The following is a 17,844-nucleotide window of genomic DNA, read 5'->3' as shown; positions in this document are numbered from 1 at the left end:
CTTCCTCAGACCTTACATTCTGCCTCCCTCAGGATGTGTATAGGAGCCAAAAAAATCATCTTGTATTCTTGAAAAGGGTGGGGGGTGCAATAATATGAAAATAGGTGGTCCTTACCACACGTGGGTAGACAGGAGAAATACCAAATCTTCAAGACGGTGAGTTTGTTAGAAAGTTTTAGGAAACCACTCCTCAGAACCCCTTCCACTAAGCAGGAAATCTAAATTCCAAGAGGATGTGTCCCAAGCTTTGTCCGTTTTCTATCATGGGCCTTTATGAGTAATTTACAGCAGACTCTTGGGTTTAGATGAGGAAATTCTTTATTTAGCATGGATACCTTGGTGTAAACTGGCTCCCCTACACAGATTTTTCCTATGATTCAGATCCTACCCATAGCGATGTCTAAACAGGAAGATCAGGACAGCAACAATTAGGCCAATCACAAATATATCCCAATATGGTCCAACGGTATTATCCAGTTTTATCCACTTCCATTGTTTTGTAAACTGCTGGCAAAAGACAGTTTGTCAAAAAAATATCCATGCTCACCACTCTATTCAGAACCATTTATCATGACATGCATCACACCACCCGAGTTGTTCACTGGAATTTTCATAGATTTGGGATTTAAGACAAACTTACATTAAAAAACAGGATATCTTGGAGCAAATGAACAGTTTCCAGTTTCATGAGAGCAAAGAACACAGGTATGTGAGCATCTGGACTTGTTTGAGCTGCCATATCATATAATCTCCTGGCCAAGTGAATGTCCTAGAAATAGAAAAACAGTCCACACTCATTAGGTGCAGATTTTATAGGGTTGGAGTAAACAGAAGCTACTGTCTGAAATACCATATTTCTGGTGAGAATGATCCCAAAAGACGTTCATGCCCTAATTCTTGGAAGCTGAATGTATTATGCAAAGAGGACTATATAAATATGATTAAGATTGCAGACATTTAAAAGATTACCCTAGATTATCTGATTGAAGTCAACATAATCCCATGAGCCTTTAACCACCACTTTCTCATGTTTGGGGACAGAAGGAAAGTCAGAGATTGTAAGTATGAGAAGTATTTAATTCACATTTGCTGGAGAGGCAACTCAGAAAGAGTGAGGCAGTATGTGGACAGGTAATAAAGAAATGGGACCCTTAATCACGCCAGCACAAGAAGTTGAATTTAATCAAAATCTGAATACATTTGGAAGGACAATCTATCCTACAAATCACAGTAAAGAACATAGTCTTGATTTCAACTTGGAAGACCCTAGGCAGAAGATCTAGTCAAGCTCATTCCGATTTCTGACCTATAGAAACTGAGATAATAAATGTGTTTCTTTTCTTTTCTTTTCTTTTCTTTTCTCTTCTCTTCTTTTCTTTTCTTCTTTTCTTTCTTTTCTTTCTTTCTCTCTTTCTCTTTCTTTCTCTCTCGCTCTTTCTTTCTTTCTTTCTTTTTAGGATTTCTTTATTAAGGGAGGAAGAGAGAGAAAGAACAGAGCATCACTCTGGGACATGTGATGCCAAAGACTGAACTAGGACCTCATGCTTGAGAATCCAATGCTGTGCCACCACCAGGTCATAATGTGTGTTGTTTTAAACCACTTAATTTCTGGTAGTCATGCTATAATATATATATACTTTCTTAGGTAGCCCTGGATTAGATTTCAGGTTTGATTTAAATTAAATGAACAGGAGAATGCTAGATACTAGTAGCACAATTCTCAAGCATAAATACAATTACTAGTAATTATCTAAAAATCAATAAGCATACTGTAAACCACTCCCCTCCCCATAAAATAATAAAAATTAAAACCCCTATTTTTCTTTATGGATAAAGTTACAGGATTTCCTTATTCCTTTGTCTGCTTCCAGTTACACTACCTCTTGTTCTCCTACCCTTTTAGTTCCCAGGAATTGATTAAGTGTCAAGTACATAGTAAGATTCTGTAGCAGTTACAGAATGAATAAACTTTTCATGGTTCTCAGAATGGAATTTGAACTCTTAAATATTATACCTTTAGGAACTTCCCTCCCCCCATGAAATAATGTTCTGTTACCAAAGGCGGGGGGGGGGGGGGGAGTAGGAAGTGGGGTGGGAGGAATCGCTAGGAGGAATCATTTTGATAGTACTATGGTACTGAAATTTTGGTGGTAGGTATGGTGAGTCCTACACACATATAGAGATATGAAGCTGTACTTCTAAAAATTTATAGTACTGTAAACCAATGGGAAGTCAGTAAGACAGGGTTTTAAAAATATCTGCCATGCTAGATACTTTTCCTTCAGTTTGCATCTACCTATGGCTTGCTTTGAACTGCTTTTTAAACTTTATTTTTGCTGTGTTCACTCAATAAAGAAGAAAAGTAGAACTGAATTGCTTTTAAAGGTTAAAATGATCCAGGCCAGTCCCCAAATTTTACTTTGCTTGGGAGTCTATGGATTATTTCTGAAAGAAGGAAAGGGGAGAGATTTTTCACAAATTTTGGTTATCCACCCTCATTTTGTCTTTCCTCGCCATCACCCTGACTTTCACTACAGAGATCAATAGTTGTGTTCTGTTTGTTGTTTCTTTTTTACCCTCAAAGTTTTGTGGTCTGGTATTTTTTTTTTTTTTAGAATGAAAAATGTTGTTGCTTCAAATACTTAAAATTCAAGAGGCTGTTCAGAACAAATCTTCCTGGAAAAAGAGAAAATGGATGTTGTAGAGCTTCTTAGTTTGGGTCTCCAATTCCAACAAGTGCAAGCAATAGATGTTCATTTGAAAGCATCCTACAGATTATAGTGGCTGTGCATCCCCACACATGAAAGGCATATTGATCTGAGTAGGCTGTTCAGGGAAAGGCAGCCTCTGTCAGCATCTCAGGCACTTATTCTTATTTGAGGCGGGTAACAATTATTAATTTATTTTAAGGACATAAATATACATACAATTCATTAGCTTATTTTATAATGAAAACAGCAACAAGTGCCCTTGTAGTAGGATGAGTTCTTTCTATGCCCAGGAGGTGTCACAATTTGCAGCAGGGATACAGGAGAGGTATGAAACTATTTCTTTAAACAAAAATAAAAAGGGAAAACCCAAACTAAAAACTTGAACTGGGTTTGATATATTATACCAAAGCAAAGGACACTGGGGAAGGAGAGGAGGAAGTGGGCTGAAGGGGTTCTGGAACCCTGATGCTTGATGGTGGAAAATGATCTAAATTGGTGGGTGAGAATATTCTGCAGACATCTTTCATGGGGAGATGAGGATTTGTACCCATGTGTCAAACAGCTGTGCTATTAAACCACTACCCCCCCCAATTAAATGAAAATAATAATAAATGATAATGATGATAATAATAGTAAAAATAGTATTATGAATTTGGGAAATAAAAAAAGAATACTTTTTAATTGCCAGAGAAAGTTGTTCTTCAACCTTTCTTGTTAATTAGGGCAATGCAAAAAATAAATTTTATTTTATTTTATTTAAATTTCTTTATTGGGGATTAATGTTTTATTATTTTTTAAATATTTATTTATTCTCTTTTGTTGCCCTTGTTTTATTATTGTAGTTATTATTGTTGCCGTTTTTGGAGAGGATAGAGAGAAATCGAGAGAAGAGGGGAAGACAGAGAAGGAGAGAGAAAGATAGACATCTGCAGACCTGTCACTTTTGAAGTGACCCCGCTACAGGTGGGGAGCCAGGGGCTAGAACTAGGATCCTTATGCTGGTCCTTGTGCTTTGTGCCATCTGCGTTTAACCCACTGCACTACCGCCTGACTCCCAAGGGGATTAATGTTTTACAGACTACAGTAAACACAATAGTTTGTACATGCATAACATTTCCCAGTTTTCCACATAACAGTCCAACCCCCACTAGGTCCTCCTCTGTCATCATGTTCCAGGACCTGAACCGCCTCCCCACCCCAGACACACACACACACACACACACACACACACACACACACACTCTAGAGTCTTTTACTTTGCTGCAATACAACAACTGCAATCCAAGTTCAGCTAAGTGTTTTCCCTTCTGATCTTGTTTTTCAACTTCTGTCTGTGAGTGAGATCATCCCATAGTCATCCTTCTGTTTCTGACTTATCTCACATAACATGTTATCTTTAAGCTCCATCCAAGATGGGGTAAAGAAGGTGAATTCACTATTTTTAATAGCTGAGTTGTATTCCATTGTGTATATGTACCACAATTTACTGAGGCACTCATCTGTTGTTGCACACCTGGGTTGCTTCCAGGTTTTTGCTATTATAAATTGTACTGCTATGAACATCGGTACACACAAATCTTTTTGGATGGGTATATTTGGTTCCTTAGGATCTATCCCCAGGAGAGGAATTGCAGGATCATAGGGTTGGTCCACTTCTAGGTTATACATATATTTTTTATCTCTGTTTTTTTAATCGGATAGAGATAGAGAGGGAGAGAGAGAGACACCTACAACACTGCTTCACCGCTTGTGAAGCTTCCCCCTGCAAGTGGGGACTGGGGACTTGAACCAGGGACTTGTGCATAGTAACATGTGCACTCAACCAGGTGTACCACCACTGGGCCCTATACATAATTTTTCCCCCTTTTGTTGCCATTGTTGTTTATCATCATCATTGTTGTTATTGTTGTTATTATTGCTTTTATTGTTGTTGGATAGGACAGAGAGAAATGGAGAGAGGAGGGGAAGACAGGAGGAGAGAAAGACAGACACCTGCAGACCTGCTTCACTCCCTGTGAAGCGACTCCCCTGCAGGTGGGGAGCCAGGGGCCCAAACCGGGATCCTGATACTGGTCCTTGTGTTTTGTGCCATGTGTGCTTAACCCTCTGCACCACCGCTTGGCTCCCTCTACATATTTTTTAAAGATAGGAACGGACAGACAGAGAGAGGGAAAGAAACTACAGTGCTGAAGCTTCTTTCAAAGTGGTGGGAGCCAGGAATTAACCTGGTCATACACACTATTCAAATCAACTGTTTTGCTAGCAATTTTATATACTTAAACCATTTATGGATGAGTGAGATAGAAATAAGGTGAGGGACCAGGTGGTGGCGCACCTGGTTGAGTGCACATGTTATAATGTGCAAAGACCTTAGTTTAAGTCCCTAGTCCCCACCTGCGGGGGGGGGGGGGGGGGAGCTGTGAGAGTGCTTCAGGCGTCTCTCTGTCCCTTTCCCTATTTCCCCTTTCCCTCTTGGTTTCTGGCTGTTTCTATCCAATAAATAAATAAAGATAATTTTTAAAAAAAATTTTTTTAAAAATAAGGTGATTGAGTACAAAGCACTGCTTCACAATCTATGAAGTTCTATTCCTCTTGTTTTTAGTTCATTTTAATTCAATTTAGTTTAAATTTTTATTATGAGAGCACTAGTCAGCTCTGGTTTATTGTGGTGGATAGGACTGAGCCTGGGACGTCTGGTACTCTAGGCATGAAAGCCTTTTGCATAGCCATTTTGCTATCTCCTCCACCTTTTGTCTTTATAGATTTTATTTAATACCAGAGGTTGAACCCAAGCCCTCACATGTAAGGCAGGTGCACAACTGCTGAACCAGCTCCCTGGCCCCCTGATCCATAATTTTTGCACATTCCTGATTAATTCATTAGGATATGAAGTAATTTAAAGTCTTATTTCAAGAAATAAACAACTGTTTCTAAGAGATGCCTAGCGTGTCCTGTCATATTCCTGAGACCATTTAAAATATCTAACTTTTGTTTTTTTCAAAAAAGCAAATCTATATTTAAATTTTCTGCTCTGACACTCCATATGTGGTCAGACCAGGCAAATGAGAAATAAAAATGTTTAATTTTATAATTACTTTCATTTTTGACAGGTCTATTTATATTCAGTACATATGTTTTTCCTCTACAGGGTCCAAATAAATATGCTGTCTAGTAGGCTTAATTATATTTATTTGAAATGCAGCTCTCAGGGGTAATTCCCTACCACCATCGACTTTTGTTTAAATTTAGGATAGATTTCCTCCATGTTATCTAAAAACATGCATATGTCCTTCTATTCAAAAAGACTGCTGTGTCTTTCTTCCATGTTAAAAAACATTTTAGAACAGGATAGTACTGTTTTCTCCATCTAAATAGTTTCTTCTAACAGATTTATTATTTTTTAATCAGAGGATTGCTCAGTTTATGGTGGTGGTAGGGACTAACCTGGGACTTTAGAGACTCAGACAGGCGAGTCTCTTTGCATAACTGTTATGCTATCTACTTTACCTTCTTTTAAAAATATTTATTCCCTTTTGTTGCCCTTATTTTTTATTGTTGTGGTTATTATTGTTATTGATGTCGTCATTGTTGGATAATACAGAGAAATGGAGAGAGATGGGGAAGACAGAGGGGGGGCAAGAAACACACCTGCAGACCTGCTTCACTGCTTGTGAAGCGACTCCCCTGCAGGTGGGGAGCCGGGGGCTTGAACTGGGATCCTCACGCCAGTCTTTGCGCTTTGCACCACTTGCACTTAACCCGTTGCGCTACCGCCCGACTCCCTACCCTCTTCTTTAACAGATTTACAGTGTTTTATTTTTTTTGTGTGTACCTATGCCATTTTGTCTGTTCACTGTAGCTATGAAAATGTTTCTTCCATAGTAGACTGTGAGTTCTTCTGAAAGTTGTCTTATTCTGTATCCCCAGAGCCAACGACAGAGCATGCTGACATAAAACAAGTACGTGGCAGGAGTCGGGCGGTGGCGCAGCGGGTTAAGCGCAGGTAGCACAAAGCGAAAGGACCGGCATAAGGATACTGGTTGAAGCCCCCGACTCCCCATCTGCAGGAGAGTCACTTCACAAGCAGTGAAGCAGGTCTGCAGGTGTCTGTCTTTCTCTTCCCCTCTCTGTCTTCCTCTTCTCTCTCCGTTTCTCTCTGTCCTATCCAACAACAACGACATCAATAACCACAACAATGTTAAACAACAAGGGTAACAAAAGGGTAAATAAAAAACTTAAAAAAAAACATGTACTTGGCAAATATTCATATAAATAAATGAATAAAAAATAATTCATAGTACTACAGGTGTTTAGAAGCAGTTCTTTCTTTTAAACCTGGAGGCTTATTGAAGGGTTTATAGAGATAATATTGTAGCTCTTTAAAATGGTCATGTTTCAATGGTGGAAAACGTAAGAGATGATTCCAGCAGAAGGGGTGATGTGACTGAAAATCCGGAGGGCTCAGTTGAAGTTCTTGGGTGGTGGCTTTGAAGGAGGAAAACTAAACTAGAAAATATATAAGGAAATAGTCGAGTATCAAATTATTATTATCACAGTAGACTAAGTTAAGGAGAGTTCTGAACCGTATGGTAAGAAGTCTGGATTCATGTGGTTTGGTAGGTGGTCAATGATAGAGCCGCAGGACTTAATATACATGAGGTCTCAAATTTTATGCTTTGCATTGTGCATGCCAGAGTGATGCTGAGTTTTCTTTTTCACGAAAAAATAAATCTTAGAAAATGAAGTTTGGACTTCATTCGCTAATGAAAAGTAAATAAGATTATTTTATTTGTGTAAGGATCAAGACCTCATTTTCCTTAGTTTTAAAGATAGAGACAGAGAGGTAAAGAGGCAGATAGAGTGTAAAAGCCACAGCTCTGAAGCTTCCTTCAATGAATGCTGTGGAGGCCAGGCTCAAACATGGATATTGCATGTGGCAAACAGCACACTGTCCAAGTGAGTTATGTTGCTGCCTGCCCCCACCTTCTTTGTTAATGCTTAGTGAAAATCAGTTCTGCATTATTATATTGGTTGCTTCCCTTATAGTTTAACATAAATTCCTTGACACCTTCCTCCTCCTCCCCCTCCCCTCCCCCTCCCCTCCCCTCCCCCTCCCTTCCCCTCCCCCTCCCCTTCTCCTCCTTCTTTTTGTGGGTGCTTACTTATCTTGCAGGTAGAGACTAAGAAAAATTCCAGACTAAGCAGGTGAAGTTTTCCTGCTGATTCCTGCCCCAATGGATCAATCATTATCCCTTTCTTTTATTTCCCTAAGAATGTACTTAATCCTCCTTAGGTTAGCCTTCATAAATAAGATACCAGTCCTGATTCCATAGCACACCATTTTTGATTTTTCAGAGAAATTATGTAGTGATATTACACTCATTTCCCCCCTGGTTTGTATGAGGATAAACTAATAAAGAGGATTGTGAATAAATGCTTAATTACTTGATGACTTAAGTGCTCTGAAAGCCTGTTTTATAATCTCTTTGTTTCATTACCATCATTGCGACACACTTTGGGCTTTTCATTACCAGCACATTCATTTTAAGAACTAGGAAAGGTTGTATCTCCTTGTTAATGTGACTATGAGATAGGAAGATTAATAACAATTTGCCCCTGGGTGCAAGGTTATTATTTTTCTAATTGCTAAACAAAAGTTTCATAAAGATAGAAGTAGTGCCCCTAATTAACTAAATATAAAAGCCCATGTCTAGGCTTGAGATTGAGGCAGGTGAAGTTATCTGAGGCAAATATAAGAGATAAAATCACACCATTATCAAGAAATGATCACCAGGGTAGCTACAAGGGAACCATGGAAAGATCTGTATTTTCAAATATTCATCTAAACATTTCAGGCTTCTTTTCTTTCATTCATTCTTTTCTTTCTTTCTTTCTTTCTTTCTCTTCCTTCCTTTCTTCCTTCTTTCCTTTCTTTCTTTCTATTTTTTCACTCCTGCTCTTCTAGCTAAAGTTGAAGGCTTAGCTGTGACTAAGCACTAATTGTCTAGGCTGGTAAGCTTTGGTTCAGATAAAGATAAAACCACATATCTAGCCAATAAACTTAGACAATTTCTAGTCCCAATTTTGAGTCTTTCTGCAATGTTTGAAGCTTGTTCAGTACGCCAAATACCCTACTGTCCTAGGCACACAAAGCATGTAAACAATCAACACACTATACCTTTATTTATTTATTCCCTTTTGTTGCCCTTGTTGTTTTTTTTGGTTGTAGTTATTATTATTGTCGTCGTTGTTGTTGGGGACGACAGAAATGGAGAGAGGAGGGGAAGACAGAGAGGGGGAGAGAAAGATAGACACCTGCAGACCTGCTTCACTGCCTGTGAATCAACTCCCCTGCAGGTGGGGAGCCGGGGGCTCGAACTGGGATCCTTAGGCCAGTCCTTGCGCTTTGCGCCACCTGTGCTTGACCTGCTGCACTACCGCACGACTCCCCACACTATACCATTTTTAAGTCATAGAAAATTACTACTTTCTCAAAACTTCAGCTAACATGTACCAGGTTCACACCCCATTGCCCTTCCTTGCCAATACTTAGTGAAAAATTTCTTCCTTTCCTTATAATAACATAGTGAATAAACTATTTTAAATCATTCTTTGTGTGCAAAGTTCCTTATCTCACTGATCAACTCATAGCAGTTCTGGACTCACGGCCAACTAAAATTACTAATTTCTTGGCCACAGATCAATCATTATTTAATTCCTTTGTTTCACCCAAGTATGTATGTGACTATCCCCCTGAAGGAAGCCCCATAAAAATAGGTACACAGCTCAGAGTGAGGCTGTTTATTCTCAGTGCAAGCCCACTCTGCTGTGGAATATGTACTTTTTCCTATCTTGATTGGTTTGTCCTTGGAATTCTTTTCCTTGTCAAAAGCCAATAACCCACCCAGCTAGCCAGCAATAAGGTTAGACAGTCACTGGCATGCTTGTTTCCTTGAACATCTTGAGACTTTCTTTAGAAAAGATACAAGGGTAACTAACTGAGAAAGGCTGACCAAAATAAACTACTCATTGTTCATCAGGAGTTCTAACGGAAAAAGGAATAGAAATGTGACCAGAGAGAAGGTTCATTTTTTTTCCCCCTCAATGTATGAAATGCATGTCTTTACAACTGCTATTTTAATTATGAAGAAAGTGCCTAGGAAAAAGCTCAGCAGTGACTCCAAGTAGGAAAAGCAAACTCTCTGACACAACAGGTCAGCTGGGTCATATAGTGTCCTTTCTTACATGATGACTCAGAAGGAACCCCTCCACGCCCCCAGGAATTTAGGCAAACTGACCTCTGTAGTGATAATGAGAATTATTTGCTCATTTTACCACCAGGGTTTTTGCTGGGGCTCTGTGCTTGTACTCCTGGTAAACTCTGCTTTTCTTTCTTCCTCCTTTCCTTCCCTTCCCTTCCCTTCCCTTCCCTTCCCTTCCCTTCCCTTCCCTTCCCTTCCCTTCCCTTCCCTTCCCTTCCCTTCCCTTCCCTTCCCTTCCCTTCCCTTCCCTTCCCTTCCCTTCCCTTCCCTTCCCTTCCCTTCCCTTCCCTTCCCTTCCCTTCCCTTCCCTTCCCTTCCCTCCCCTCCCCTCCCCTCCCCTCCCCTCCCCTCTCCCCTCCCCTCCCCTTCCCTTCCCCTCCCCCTTCCCATCCCCTCCCCTTCTTCCTTCCTTCTTCCTCCTTCCTTCCTTCCTTCCTTCCTTCCTTCCTTCCTTCCTTCCTTCCTTTCCTTCCTTCCTTCTTGTACTATTCCACTACTTCTGGCAAACTCTTTTCTTTTTTCCTCTCCTCTCCTCTCCTCTCCTCCCCTCCCCTCCCCTCCCCTCCCCTCCCCTCCCCTCTCCTCTCCTCTCCTCTCCTCTCCCCTCTCTTCTTTCAATATATATATATATATATATATATAGAGAGAGAGAGAGAGAGAGAATATATATATATATATATATATATATATATTTTTTTTTTTTTACCAGAGCACTGCTCAGCTCTGGCTTATGGTGGTGAGGGGGACTTTGGAGCCTCAGGCATCAGAGTCTCTTTGCATACTATTATGCTATTTATCCCCCTTCTTGTCTTCTTTTTTAAATTTTATTTATTTATTTATTTATTTATTCGATAGAGACAGCCAGAAATCTAGAGGGAAGGGGAGATAGAGAGGGAGAGAGACAGAGAGACACCTGCAGCACTGCTTCACCACTCGTGAAGATTTCCCCCCGCGGGTGAGGACCGGGGACTCAAACCTGGGTCCTTGTGCATTGTAACATGTGCGCTCAACCAGGTGTGCCACCACCTGGTCCCTTTTCTTCTCTTCTCTTCTCTTCTCTTCTCTTCTCTTCTCTTCTCTTCTCTTCTCTTCTCTTCTTCTCTTCTCTTCTCTTCTCTTCTCTCTTTTATTTTCTTTCCTTTTCTCTCGTTTCTCCTCTTCCTTCTCTTCCCTCCTTCCTTCCTTTCTTTCTCTACTTTGTTTCTTTCTTTATTCCTTCCTTCCTTTATTTTTTTTCCAGAGGGTGAGAAAAAGAGAGGGAGAAAGATAGAAGTGACATGGGAGTCGGTGGTAGCGCAGCGGGTTATGCGCAGGTGGCACAAAGCACAAGGACTGGCATAAGGATCCCGGTTCAAGCCCCTGGCTCCCCACCTGCAGGGGAGTTGCTTCACAGGCGGTGAAGCAGGTCTGCAGGTGTTTATCTTTCTCTCCTCCTCTCTGTCTTCCCTTCCTCTCTCCATTTCTCTCTGTCCTATCCAACACTGATGACATCAGTAACAACAATAACAATAATAACTACAACAATAAAACAACAAGGGCAACAAAAGGGAATAAATAAATACTTTTAAAAAAAGGAGAGACACTGTAGCACTGTTTCACCATTTATGAATTTTTTCCTTTTTTGCATGGTGCTCTCATGTGGCTACTGAGAGTTTGAACCTGAGCTCTAATTCATGATAAAGTAACTTATCTTCCAGTCCTTAAGGATAAGAAATTTTAAAGGAACCAAATCTTTACTGCATCAGATGGACTGTAGAAGAACTAACCTAATTTTATCCCGTGGGATGGGTCTCTTTTATCCTTTATACAGATGAAGCTCCTCTCATCATTATTGTTCTGTTTTGCACTGGGAATGATGAACAAAAGCTTTAATCTTACTCAAGTCTTACTAGTCAGTTACTCAAATCTCTTCTGATCTAAATAACTGTCATCCCGCACAAGTCATTTCCACAAAATTCTTTCATTTTAACATCAAAGTCTTGGGTAGGGCAGACATCATTGTTCTATTCTACAGATGCAGATGGGTGATGATTGAAAGGGAGTAGATGTGCTAATTAACATCCAAAGAGTCACTTAATTTTGGGCTAACAAAATAGTTTACTTTGATAGTGTCTTGCTTTGCTATGTGTACAACCCAGGTTCAAGCCTGGTCCTCAGCACGCTGAAGGAAGCTTTGATGCTTTGATCACTTTCACACTCTTTCTGGGTCTCTATCCAGAAACAAAATATTATGCATCTATTAAAAAATGAATCACCCAATATAGCTTTGGAGCTAATGAAAGGTAGTCCAAATTGCAAACAAATGACAGAGAAGTTATATTAATGGAAGCACAGAGGGTTTACATGCATAAAGTCTCAAATTTGATCACCCATGCTCTGTGCTCTATTTCTCTCATAAATATAAATGTTTTTAAAATTTTTTTTAAAGATTTTAAAAATTTATTCATTTTTTATTTTAAAAATTATTTAAAATTTATTTTGGATAGAGACAGTGATAAATTGATAGGGAAGGAGAAGACAGAGAAAAAGAGACATCTGTAGCACTGATCCACCACTTCTGAAGCTCCCTGCAGGTGGGGACTGAGGGCTTGAACCCAGGTCCTTGTACATAGTAACATATGTTGTGCCACCACCTAGCCTTATAAATATCTTTCTTCCTTCCTTTCTTTCTTTCTTTCTTTCTTTCTTTCCTTGCTTTCTTTTTATATTTTATTTTCCTTTTTGTTGCCTTTTTTTTTTTTTTGGTGTTGTAGTTATTATTGTTGTTGTTGTCATTGTTGGATAGGACAGAGAGAAATGGAGAGAGGAGGGGAAGGCAGAGGGCGGGAGAGAAAGACAGACACCTGCAGACCTGCTTCACTGCCTGTGAAGTGACTCCCCTGCAGGTGGGGGGTCGGGGGCTCGAACCAGGATTCTTACTCCAGTCCTTGCACTTTGCATCACCTGCGCTTAACCTGCTGCATTACCACCTACTCCCTCTTCCTTTCTTCCTTCCCTTCCCTTTCCTTTCCTTTCCTTTCCTTTCCTTTCCTTTCCTTTCCTTTCCTTTCCTTCCCTTTCCTTTCCTTCTTTCTTTCCTTCTTTCCTTGCTTGCTTTTTTGCCTCCAGGGTTATTGCTGGAGCTCAGTGCTGGCATTATCAATCCACCACTCCTTGCAGCCAGTTTTTCTTTCTTTCTTTTTTTTTTTCTTCATTCATTTTATTCATTAGGGGCAGAGAGATTTGAGAGGGGAGGGGCAGATAGAGAGGGAGAGAACTGCTTCACCACTCAGGAAGTGTTCCCACTGCAGGTGGGGAGCAGGGGCTCAAACCCGGTTCTTGTGCAGGTCCTTCTGTATAGTATTATGTGTGCTTAACTGGGTGCACCACTACCCAGCTCCCAATCTTTTTTATTTTCTTCTTTATTGGGGGGAGATTAATGATTTACTGCTGAAGTAAAATGCAGTAGTTTGCATATGTGTAACATTTCTCAGTTTTCCACATAACAGTCTACCCCCCACCTCATCCCCAGGTCCTCCCAGTCATTTTTCTTTTAAAGGACAAATGACAGGAGAGCACAGGAAGGCATGGGTCTCTACCGCTAGATTTTTGGTGCCTGAATAATAAGCCTTTAGTCATAGTGCACTTGATTAGCATTGCCAGATAGGAAATTCCCTACCAAGAATTCTTCATTACTATCACAAGTAGAAGTGTAGGGATTGCGAGTCCACAAGAGCCTGGCAAGAAGGAAAAGTGCAAAGAAGAGCCCGGAGCCCTCTCAGCATTTGGATTTCAAAATGCAATCAGGAATACAAACACTGTAGTGAATACAATATGTGCTTGAGCACTTAGAATAACTCAATGCGGTGTTCACTGTTTCTCCCTAGGACATGGGGTCATACAGGCCTTGGTTGTAATTTTGCCTCCATCACTCATGAGTTCTGCAAACTTGGTCATATGACTTAACCTTTCCATGCCTTTAGTTTTCCTGATGCACACACTGCTGGTAATTCTAGGGCTTATCTAGGCAAGTGGTGGTGCTTTAAATGACAAAGTATATTATATATAGCACACAACCATCTGACTATTATCATGATTGATGTTTTCTATCTTTCCCACTCTATCAGACCTCAATACCAGCTTCCACTTTATACTTTACAGTCTAAGGGATTTATCCAACATCTCCTTGTAATGCAAGCTCCCCCCCCCCTCTTTAAGGAGTATGCCTAATCTTCTCAAGTCAGGTGTAGTCTTTGATGAATGAAGAACAATTTTCTGGGGTGTATCTGTAATTCTTAGCATTCTGCATGTGAACACTGAGTGTTTTGTAAGACATTTCTGGATTACTGCCACCTCAGTATCCAGCTCTGCCTTCATTCCATTTTCTCATTGTTACTGAGAGCTTGGGAGTCAAAGGAATTTTTAATGGAAAAAGAGTAGAGCTGGAACAGAGTGGGGGCACTGTTATTATGGGAAAATCATGAATTTATGAATCAAGTTAGCCTAAGCTAGATTTATTCAATTTATTAGTTATGTCTTCTGGGGCATAAGTGGGAGAAACAATTTCTGACTCAGAGGGTTCATGTTAGGGTAAGTAATACATGTAGACACATGGGAGGGACTCAGCAAATACTAAGTCTTTTTCTCCCCTTTCTCTACATTGATGGCATCAGTAAAACTCAAAACATTTACAATTTTCCCCTTACCACACAGCTGTCTCTACTAGTTTTACTTTACTACCAAAACAATTACCTTTGCAATACCTAAACCGTGCTCATACATGTATGCCAGATTGAACATAGCTTGTGCACTGTGGTATTTATCAACTGCAACGCTGTAGTGTGTCGCTGCTGTTTGATAGTCTTTCTTAGTTCCATAGCCATAGTAATGGTAATCTCCAATTTTCACTCTAGCATATGCATTGCCTGATAGAAATATTAGAGAATAAAAAAAAAACACCAAATGATTCAAGTATAGTTCCTAATAACAACCTATTGACAATACAAGCATACATACATGTGTAAAGGCACTCAGAATCAGTATTAGAAATAATTCTTGGAATATAAAAGATCATGCTCAATGCTTGCTGTCTTAGTTGATGGATAACTTCCATGGCATAGTACAAATGTTCTTAAAGCTCACCGGAATAGAGAGACAGCTCTCAGGATAGGGTAAATGCTTTGTCATATATGTGGCCCAGGTCTGAGTCTTGACACCACCTGGGTGATGCTTTGGTGTTATGGTTACTCTTTCTGTCCAGTTCTCTCTATCTCTCCCCTTATCTGAATGAGAAAGCAATAAGCAGTCTGGAGTGAGAACTAGCACACATGTGAGACTCTGGCTCTGAAATAAGAATAATGTTGAAAAGGCCTTTAATGTGATTTTTTTTTTTTTTGCCTCCAAGGTTATCGCTGAGGCTCGGTGCCTGAACTACAAATCCACTGCTCCTGTGGCCTTTTTTTTTTTCTTCAATTTTTTGGATAGGACCAAGAGACATTGAGAGGGGAGGGGAGATAGGGAGAGAGAAAGACACCTGCAGACCTGCTTCAACACTTGTGAGGTGAGCCCCCTGTAGGTGGGGAGCCTGGAGCTCAAACCTGGATGCTTGTGAAGGTTCTTGCGCTTCATACTATGTGCACATAACCTGGTTGTGTCACCATGTGGCCCCTTAATATGCATTCTTTAAAGATGTACTAATCTTTAGCAAACTAGGAGTTTTTTCAAGCTCTATTCTTTTACTGCACTAATTTCTCTCTTTTTCCTAGAGCGATCCTATTGGTCATTTAAATAAACTTTAGTGTTTCAAATGAACTAAAAGCAAGTCCCTGCCCTTTTCTTTTGGTTGTTGTTTGTTTGCTTTTAATTTCATGTTGTCGTTTCTACTGCCTTGTCTCTGTTCGCTTCACATTCAGGTTTTTTATGAGTGTTCTACAGGGAGTCGGGCAGGCTAAGTGCACATGGCGCAAAGTGCAAGGACCGGCTAAGGATCCCGGTTCCAGACCTCGGCACCCCAACAGCAGGGGTGTCGCTTCACAGGCAGTAAAGCAGGTCTGCAGGTGTCTTTCTCTCCTCCTCTCTGTCTTCCCCTCCTCTCTCCATTTCTGTCTTCCCCTCCTCTCTCCATTTCTCTCTGTCCTATCCAACAATGACGACAACAAGAATAACTACAACAATAAAAAAAAAAAAACAAGGGCAACAAAAGGGAATAAGTAAATAAAATAAATATTTAAAAAATAAATAAAAAATAAAAATAAAAACTTAAAAAAAAAAAAGAAGTGTTCTACACCGGTTATCTCCAAAGTTTCACCTTCCACTGTCCTCAACCCTTTCCAATCTGGTTTATGTCCCCTCCTCCATGAAACCACTACATACAAGGCTGTCAATAATCTTCATGCAGTCCTGACCACTGGCCATATCACCATATCACTGCGTCTCTGGGCAGCAGCAGAGTGACTGGAGTGCTGTTCAACCTTTTTTTTTTTTTTTTTTTACACTAAAGACATTGCATTCTTGGGGCTAGGCAATGGCGCACCTTGTTAAGAACACACTACAGTGCTCAAGGATCCAAGTTCAAACCCCTGGTCCCCACGGGCAGGGGAAAAACTTCATGAGTGGTAAAGTAGAGCTGCAGCTGTCTCTCCCTCTCTATCTCCCTGGCCCCTCTAAACATTTCTCTGACTCTACCCAGTAATAAATAAATAAAATAAACATTAAAAAGATTTTGCATTCTCTTGATTTCTCTTCTTTCCCATAGACTTATCCTTTTCAAACTTTTGCCTGATTTCTCCTCCCCCCAATTCTAATTGCTAGGCTATCAAGAACTTGGTTGTTTGGTTTATTTATTAACTTTCTTCATGCCTTTCTTTCTCCTTCTCTATCTTTTCTCCCTGTACTCTCTTTCTTGGTTTGTTCTGCAGCTGGTCTCTTCTAGTTCCATGGCTATCTTTACATTTACAATGTCTGACTTTATATCAATGTGTCTCTCCAAACCTGATTCTTTAAAAAAATTTTTTTTAATTTATAAAATGGAGATACTGACAAGATTATAGGATAAGAGGGGTATAATTCCACACAATTTCCACCACCAGGACTCCCTATCCCACTGCTCCCACCCCTACCCCTTGAAAGCTCTCCTATTCTTTATCCCTCTGGGAATATGGACCTAGGGCCATTATGTGTTGCAGAAGGTGGAAGGTCTGGCTTCTGTAATTGCTTCCCTGCTGACATAGGCATTGGCAGGTTGATCCATACTCCTAACCTGTCTCTCTCCCTAGTGGGGCAGGGTTCTGGGGACCAAACCTGATTCTTATAACTGATGTCTTGATTTCCCTACTTGGGTCTTAAAACATGCAATATAAATTGAAACCCTGCTACTCCTTCCTCCTAAACAAAATCAATTCTTTCCAACTCAGTGCTTGTATCAGAGTTAAAGCTACATATTTAGAACTACTAGAGCTACTAATCTATTCCTAGTTATTTTTCTTTCACTCCACCATTAAATTAATCAGCATGTCCTGTTAATTCTATCCTTAAAACACACCAACTGTTTCTCTTCAAGTCTTCTAACCATCTAGTTTTAGGTCTGGAATATTGCAATAACTTCTAGATTCCTCTTTTATCTTAATTTTCCAATTTACTGTCCACACAATAGTTAGGGTGATCCTTTCAAAATCTAAAATCAAATAATATTCCTCTGCCTAAAATCTGGCAAATGTTTCTTTCACTTTGTAGTTGGGAAATTCAGTCTCCTTACCTGTTCTACAATTCATGTCAATCTGCATTTTGCCCTCCACCTTCTGACTACCCAAATCATGTTGATTTCGGTTAATACTTACTAACCTTCTTAATGTTCCTACCACACACCCAGGTAATATTTACTTCAAGATTCATGT

General features: G+C 40.0%; 1 protein-coding gene across 4 annotated transcripts in view; it reads right to left on the bottom strand.

The window, feature by feature from the left end:
* Positions 1 to 306: 306 nt before the first annotated feature.
* The window catches only part of SEL1L2 (SEL1L2 adaptor subunit of SYVN1 ubiquitin ligase), a 106,446-nt gene continuing 88,908 nt past the window's right edge, over positions 307 to 17,844 (bottom strand). For 2 of the 4 annotated variants that reach the window (XM_060202913.1, XM_060202942.1), the window contains 3 exons: positions 14,705 to 14,877; positions 641 to 769; positions 307 to 507 (listed from right to left, as the gene is read on the bottom strand). In XM_060202913.1, coding sequence (XP_060058896.1) covers positions 385 to 507; positions 641 to 769; positions 14,705 to 14,877 — 425 coding nt within the window. In that variant the 3' untranslated portion in view covers positions 307 to 384. Of the gene's footprint in view, positions 508 to 640; positions 770 to 14,704; positions 14,878 to 17,844 lie in introns of those variants that run through there. The other 2 variants (XM_060202921.1, XM_060202931.1) reach the window with 2 other exon arrangements.

This window comes from Erinaceus europaeus, chromosome 1 (assembly GCF_950295315.1).
Source record: "Erinaceus europaeus chromosome 1, mEriEur2.1, whole genome shotgun sequence".
Classification (NCBI taxonomy): Eukaryota; Metazoa; Chordata; class Mammalia; order Eulipotyphla; family Erinaceidae; genus Erinaceus; species Erinaceus europaeus.
This window is presented reverse-complemented; position numbering and strand designations above follow the sequence as displayed.